We start from the raw sequence: 8,590 nt of genomic DNA on the forward strand, positions 1-8,590 counted from the left end.
GTACTGGCAAGCTTGGTGTATGAATAACACAGTTTAATGCATTTCCCTATATGTTTGTTGTTTGTTTTGGTAAAAATACTTCAGAGTAATAAAACCAAAGGGAGGAGAAAATATATCATATATATTATATGTATATATCATATATCCTATCAGATATCATATATATTATATATGATATTTTATATATGTAAAATGTTTTACATAATGTGTTAATACATATATAATTATATAAAATATATGGTAATATAGGTTTGAGAGAGAAAGGGGGAGAGATTTTGAGTAATTAACACATATGCTTGTTGAGAATGGCAAGGCAAAAATCTGTGGATTAAGCCTAGCATTGCAAGAGTTGGCACTGCAGTCTTGAGTACAAAGAGGGAAAACTAAGGTAGATTTTCTATATTTCAGTCAGGAGCATAATTTCTTTGTCTTTGGAGGACCCCAACTTTTGTTCTGTAAGATTTTCAACTGATTGGATGTGGTCCACCTACATTTCAGACGGTACAAGGCTATACTCAAAGTCTATTAATTTGAATTTTAATCATGTGTGAAAAATATCTTTATAACAACATCTGGATAAATTTTTTAACTAAACAACTGACCACCCTAGCCTAGCCAAGTGCACACATAAAATTATCCATCAAAACGGGGGGTAGGGGGAGAAAGAGTTAAGGATAAGATGTATGAATGTAGTACACAAACTAACAAAAAAAATCTAGGGGCGCCTGGGTGGCTCAGTGGGTTAAAGCCTCTGCCTTCAGCTCAAGTCATGATCTCAGGGTCCTGGGATAGAGCCCCGCATGGGCTCTCTGCTCAAGCAGAAAGCCTGCTTCCTCCTCTCTCTCTCTCTGCCTGCCTCTCTGCCTACTTGTGATCTCTGTCAAATAAATAAATAAAAATTAAAAAAAATTCTAATTCAGTGGTGAATACAAATTGTTTTAGACAATTAACAAACACCCTCCTTGAATGCTGTTAAGCTTTCAACTGCTTTAGGGATATCAAGAAATTGCTTGGCATGTCTTCAGGGAGAGTCTCAGAGGGCAACAAAGAATCCATAAATTGATCTCACATCACCATATCACGAAGCACATGGGGAAGCCAAGACAGAGGTTTCATCACAGGTAAACACAGTATTTCAGGTGATGCTGTGTTATACCAATATCCAAATAGTTTCGGTGAACTTTGCAAGGTAACACTTTTAATCCATGTCAAAGCATAGGATTTCTGATTCACTTCTGCATCTCCTACTATTGATACTGCTTAACAGAGCAAGAGTGCATTCCTATCTCTTCACCTCACTTGTTCAAGTATTTTCACAAGTGCTAATAGCCATTTTTGATGTGTCAGGGACATATTGCTTATGTAAATATATGTGTCCTATAAATACTAGATCATATAAGTAATACAGGTCAAACCGAGTGACCATAAAACCTAACTAAAGAATTAGCAATTAAGAAAAAAAGAAAGAAAAAGAAAAACTGTGGCAAAATTATGAAACTGTAACTATTCAGGTGTTTGTTTGATACCTAAATCATCATTTAGTGACTATATTCTTCTTTTTCTAAAAAAAAGCTTATTCTCAAAAATATTGTGAGTTATTTAAATCAACTTATTTATAAAGGTGATTTTTTAAGTAATTCATAATAAGTAAAAAAGAGAAATTCTGCCTCGTACTGAGATATGAAAGCAATATTTGAAGGTCAGGAGACTTTTAAGTGCCGTTTTATGGTGATGACACGAGGTACCGGGTATTTAATTTCCAGTGGAATCTGATAGAAAACATAGATAATTTTCTTAAAGAGTGTAACAAAAAAATAAATAAATAAACCACAATGATCTGATCATCAAAATAGAAAATAAACTATCAAAAAAGCAATTTGCCATTTTCCCTAGTTGTCTCAAACTAGTGAGAGAAAGTCCTTTTCTCTTTCCTCATCTCACACAAAATCAGCACTAACAATGTTCCTTTTTTTCTTTCACCAACAGTGTTACTTTTTTCTTTCCCCTGTCATCATTGCACCTCAACATTTACATCATTAGTTTTTCTGTTCATTTAAAACAATTTTTCTTAACAGTAGTTCAGAATTTCTGACAAAAGAGCATGTGCACTGGATTATAGGATAGCTTCTCAGAATCTCACAATCTTATCAGTAATGTTTTATGTGAGGTAAATGTGGATTTTTCAGAAACATGTTTATAATTTAATGTTACACGAGGCTGTATTTTTCTGTTGCTTTCTTACAGCTCACTCATAGACTTCTGACACTGCTCTTTTACTTGTATTCAGGATAAAACCCTACCAGATAAAAACAAAGCAAATCAAAACAAAACCAAAAACAAAGAAAAACAACAAAACCACTCCGAGATGATATAACATGAAAGCTATTTACTATGCTGATTATCTATTCAGAATAGGTTTTCCAATAAACCTGGATGGAAAAACACAATTGGACAGTGCTGAATGAATTTATTCTCATGGGAATCACACACCGTCCTGACCTGCAGGCTCCATTATTTGGGCTGTTCCTCATCATCTATTTGGTCTCAGTGGTGGGCAACCTGGGCATGATCATCCTCACCAAGGTGGACTCCAGGCTCCAAACACCCATGTACTTCTTCCTCAAACACCTGGCTTTTACTGATCTTGGTTATTCAACAACTGTGGGCCCTAAAATGTTAGTAAGTTTTATTGTGGAAGAAAACACAATTTCTTATTATTTGTGTGCCATTCAAGGAGCTTTCTACATTATATTCATCATTAGTGAACTGTTCATTCTGTCGGCAATGTCCTATGACCGCTATGTGGCCATCTGTAACCCTCTGCTCTACCCTGTCATCATGTCCCAAAGGGTGTGTTATGTGCTGGTGGCCGTCCCCTACCTTTACAGCACATTTGTGTCTCTTCTAATTACTGGCAAGATTTTTAGTTCATTATTCTGTGGTTATAATATTGTCAATCATTTCTACTGTGACAGTCTCCCCTTGTTAACTTTGCTTTGCTCAAATACACATGAAATTGAATTGATGATTTTGATTTTCTCAGTTTTGGATTTGATTTCATCTCTTTCGATAGTTCTTGTGTCTTACCTGCTGATCCTGGTAGCCATCATCAGGATGAACTCAGCTGAGGGTAGGCACAAAGCGTTTTCCACCTGTGGGTCCCACCTGACAGTGGCCACAGTGTTCTATGGGACTTTGTTATTTATGTATGTGCAACCCGAGTCCAGTCATTCCTTTGACACTGATAAAGTGGCTTCCGTATTTTATACCCTCATTATCCCCATGCTGAATCCTTTGATCTATAGCTTGAGGAACAAAGATGTAAAGTGTGCTTTACATAGGATATGGAAGAAGTCATGCAATACCTTTTCTTAAGTTTATTGTACACCATATGGTTCGTATGAAATAGACTATCCGCATTAAGCATTTCTATATGTTCCTTCAGAGGGAAATGTAAGGATAAATGAGTTCAAAATATATCTAAAGATTGACTTCCATGTACTCTAACATTTTATTCACATTTTGAAAAAAAATATAAATATATATTTTTCCTTCCTCAGGGATGGGAAAGTAGGATGGGTAAGGAGTCTATAGACTATAACACCAAGCAAGGAATGTGGGTATGCTCTGTGGGAGTAAAGGAGGATACTTAGTACAGAAAAAGAGTTAAAAGGACTCATGTTAACAACTATCAAATAAACTTTCCAGTGTCTATGTATGATATGTAGGTAGTGTGTTTCCTGTAAGTACTTTCTTTGTTTTTAGCCTGTGTAGACTTCTGTAGGGTGTCTAAAACACACTTGACTATTATTTTAAGGATGTTCAGTGTATTACACTCGCTTGAAGTCATCAGCCATCTGAATTTACTCCTGTATCTCCGTTCCCCAGGGAGTCTTTGTGCCCTGGTCTTTCCTCATGAGTGCCATTATTTTCACATAGGAGCCCTAGAGAGCCTCTCAACTATACACACTTGGCACTTCAACAGTCTAAAAGATCAGCACAGCATCTGATTTTGTCTAAATATGTCCATTTTGATACAGCAATTGAATTAAGTTTCATGCAATCTGCCATAGATAATTCCAAGATTTCTATTTTCCTAGCAGCTTGATCTTGATTCTTCAACACTTACTTGGTCCAACGGAATTACTCTTTCTTTTCTCTATGAAAAACAAGGATAACTTTTCTGTAAAAGTCATGTTCTAGGGGTGCCTGGGTGGCTCAGTTGGTTAAGTGTCTGGCTTTGGCTCAGGTCATGATCATGAGCCCACCGTGCAAGGATCTCCGCCTGTCTGGCTCCCTGCTCAGTAGAGAATCTGAGGCTCCCACTCTGCTCCCTCTCCCTCAGCAGCTCCCCTGTTCCCCTGCCCTTTCCCTTCCTCAGCCACCTGCATGCGCTCTCTTAAATAAATAAATAAATAAATAAATAAATAGCTTTTTAAAAAAGTAATATTCTACTTGTTTTTGTATGCTTACATACAAGGTCTACTTTATCATAAATAAGGGTGTTGCCTCTTTGAAATGGTCAACTTTCTACATTTTGGTTCAAATGAGTGTGTGCTATATTTTTATTAGGTTGTATTGTTTGACCACATTGATTTGATGATCCCACCTGAAAAAAAAACAGAAGGAGAGGAGGCTATAATTTGGACAGTGAACATATGATATGATACATAGAAATTTATATATACTTAGTGTGGATTTTGGACATACTTCCTACATAATCCTCCCCCAAATATCCTTATATTTTGTTTATTGTTATTACATTTTAAACATTCAATAGACATATTTACATCATGGAGAGACTGGACTGTTTTCTGAGTCCACCGTCATGGGATAAAATTATCTGTGAAGTCAACAAAATTCAAATAAAAATAATTCATAAGAATATATATATATACACACAGAGGACATGTGGATATAAGGATAAATATTAAGAATATTTTTGTGGCTTATTTTTTAATTATTAAGAAGAATTATATACCTAAGTATGAGATACCATATATAGATATAAGAAAATATGCATTGCTTAGATCATATATGTTGGACAGAGTTACAGAGAAATATTAATAATACGTAGATTTGAAAAAACAAACCATGAATAAAAGGATCACAATATCCCACTCTTAAAATATATATTGAAGTATCTTTGATCAGCCCTTGTAAGCCAAAAAAGAGAAAAAAAGTATTAAGATTTACAAATTTTGATAATTTATTTCATTCAGTTAAAATTGGTCTATTTCATTATTAAGTAAGTACATAGTTCATATCAAAAAGTATTATATTTTTCATAGAGCATAATAATTTGAAATAAGGAGCCGCTACTAACATAAAAAGTTGTTAAACATTATCATCATTAATGAATTTCAATTTATAGTGAGATAACACTATATACCAAGTATAATATCTAGTTGTTGGTGAGTAAGTGGAGGAACTAAAACTTTCATATATTGTTGGTGGAAACTTAAAATGGTATAAAGGTTTAAAAACCACCCGGTTTAAGGTTCACCGTCTTAAAAATTAAACAACCATCTAAATATTTAAGCATCCCACTGTCCTGTATTTACCCAAGAGAAAAGACAGCACATTGCATTGTAGGTATGTGTATATGAATGTCCACAGAAGCCTTATCTGTAATAGTCAGACACTGAAAATGATTCAAATGTTCCTCCACTTGAAATTGAATAAATACATTATGGAATATCCAAGCAAATGAATACCACTCTGCTATAAAAAGTAATAAATTATTCATATGCACAAAAATATGGATGACTCTCAAAATTATTATGCAGAGTAAAGGACACCGGACTTACAAGAGTAAAGAATCTTGCATTAATTTACAAAAAGAAAAACAGAAAAAATAAAAAATCCAAACCCATCTGTAGTTATATGGAACTGATCAAAAGAGAAGTCCCAGAGAGTGCAAGGAAATGGCCTAAAAGGCACACACCTAGTAAAGAAAGAATTAAGACCATCCCTAGAGCAAATGACATGTTGTCTAATACAGAGCCTCCAGGAATCCCCCTATAAATGTGAGTTCAGCAAGATGATGGGATACAAGAGCAATGCACAAATATTTTGTAGAAACCAAAATTTAACAAAACCACTTATAATTACCCCAATATAATGAAATACTTAGAACTCAGAAAACATGTGCAGGTTCTGTATGCTGAAAAGTATGCTGATTAAATAAATCAAAGATCTGAATAAATTGCAGGACATACTGAGCTCATAAACTAGAAGTTCAATGGACTAAAGATACCAATTCTTCCCAAACTGATTTATATATAATATAAACTGAAACAAAATCCCAGCAAGATATTTTATAGCTATAGATGACTTTATACTAAAATGGTTATAAAAGACCAGGGACTTAGCATAGCTAAAATACATGTAAAATGTAGAGTCTCATGGAGGGAAATGCTCTATCCCATGCTAAGACTTGCCATGTAGCAGTAATCATCAAAACTGTGTGGCACTGGTGGAAAGAAGGACATATAAAGCAAAAGAACAGAATAGAGAACCCAGAGATAGATTTTTACACAAAGTACAACTAATTTTTCATGAAGGTACAAAGCTAATTCCGTAGAAGAAATAATAACTTTTTAAAAAATCATTCTGGAATCTTTGCATGTCCTCAGACAAAAACAAGTAGTGTTGACCTAAATCTTATACAAAACATACTCCAAAACAGGTAATAACTTTAAAGCAAAACTATGAACTGCTTAGACAAAAGTACAGGGATAAATCTCTAAAGGACCTGGGGACTGGCTGAGTTTGTAGACAACACATCAAAAGCACAATGTACACAATTACATATGATAAATTATACTTCATCAAAATTAAAACAATCATTCTTGGAAATGATTCCTAAGGAATCAAAATGTATGTTCACACAATCATCTTGAGAGTATGTTTATAAAATCCTTTTTCATAATAGTTGAAAACTGAAAGGAACACAAATGTCTTTCAATGACTAAATGGTTTAACACATAGTACTGATGAGGGAGCAGGAGGCTGGCTGAGGACAAAGCAAAAGCTGGCGCCTTGCACCCCCTCTTCACCCTTTCCCCTCCATAAGTGTAGCATCCCTCAGGCAGCCCTGACTGCCATGAACAATAAGCAAATGGTTAACTTGCAGAGCTCACAATCCTGCTAGACAGGAGTCTCCCTTGGCTTACAAATGTTCTAAATCTCACTAACAAAGACGATTGATAGCAGGATTGTGACACCCCACCAAAAAGTCTCCCAAAGATCTTAATGTTAATGGCTGGTCTAAAGACAACATTGATCCAGCAGCAAGGGCAAGGCCTCCAGCAGGCCTGGAACATCCTGGCACCTTGTAGGCCCTCTTTAGCATATGAAAACTCCACTGACACCTCCCTTCCCCTCACCTTCCCCCAACCGCAGGGTACATAACCTGCCATCCCTCACAACCCTGGGCAGCAGCTCTTCCTGCCCACGGGTCCTGTCCCGTGCTTTAATAAACCACCATTTTGCACCAAAGATGTCTCAAGAATTCTTTCTTGGTCATCGGCTCCGGACCTCAGCCCACCAAACCTCACCTAGGTTCTAGAACTTCATCAGTACCTTCCATACCACTGAATACTATTTATCAACCTTAAAGAGAAAATGATATATACACACAAAAAACAGGGATGGACCTCAAAAGAATGAAGTTAATTTAAAAAAAGACTAGCCCAAAAGATTACAACTTGTGTATTAGTCATAAAACATTGCTCAAGTGACAAACTTTGAGCAACTGCCAATGGTTGGGAACAGTTGCCCAAGAGGTAGGGAGATGGTGTGGCTTTAAAGGGATAACAAAAGGGACCTTTGTAGAGATGGAATAGCTCTGCAATTTGACTACAGTGGTTGTTACAATGTAAACCTGTGATAAAGTGCAGAGCAGAGAATGTACACAAATACATGAAAGAATAACCCCAAGCTGGTGAAACTGGTGAAATCTGAACAAAGTATTTGTGTTATAGCATTGTCAGTTTCCTGGTTGTGTACTCGTACTCATACTCCAAGTGGCACAAGATGTTATTATTGGGTAAGATTACTTTATACTGTTTTTATTGAGTCTATTACTTTATAATTATTTGAATATAAAAATATTTTAGAAAGGACAGATTCAAGTTGTCTTGGTCAGGTAAGAGGCAGGAAAGGTAGAATGAAGTTAACATATATGAACACTAAGAGACTTTTGGAGTGATGGATATCTTTGCTATCTTGAAATCTTTTACAGTTGCACAGGTATACACATATGTCAAAACATCACATCTGGGGTGCCTGGGTGGCTCAGTAGGTTAAGCCTCTGCCTTTGGCTCAAGTCATGATTTCAGGGTCCTGGGATCAAGCCCCATATCAGGCTCTCTGTGCAGCAGGGAGCCTGCTTCCCCCTTACCCCCCTCTCTCTGCCTGCCTCTCTGCCTACTTGTGATCCCTCTGTCAAATAAATAAATAAAAATCTTTAAAAAATTTTTTAAATCACATTTTTTGTGCCATATATATCTCAATATCTAAAAGCAAAGGAAAAGTGACAATAAAAACAGACCAGTAAGACTTAAATAAGATGTCTGTTAGGTAA

General features: G+C 35.8%; 1 protein-coding gene across 1 annotated transcript; it reads left to right on the forward strand.

The window, feature by feature from the left end:
- Window positions 1-2,433: 2,433 nt before the first annotated feature.
- On the forward strand, window positions 2,434-3,375 carry LOC101675337 (olfactory receptor 8K3-like). The gene has a single exon (XM_004781664.2). It carries the CDS (start codon window positions 2,434-2,436, stop codon window positions 3,373-3,375), a length of 942 nt encoding a protein of 313 aa, XP_004781721.2.
- The last annotated feature ends 5,215 nt before the right edge of the window (window positions 3,376-8,590 follow it).

Source organism: Mustela putorius, unplaced genomic scaffold, assembly GCF_011764305.1.
Source record: "Mustela putorius furo isolate JIRA1106 unplaced genomic scaffold, ASM1176430v1.1 tig00000127_pilon_pilon_pilon, whole genome shotgun sequence".
NCBI lineage: Eukaryota > Metazoa > Chordata > Mammalia > Carnivora > Mustelidae > Mustela > Mustela putorius.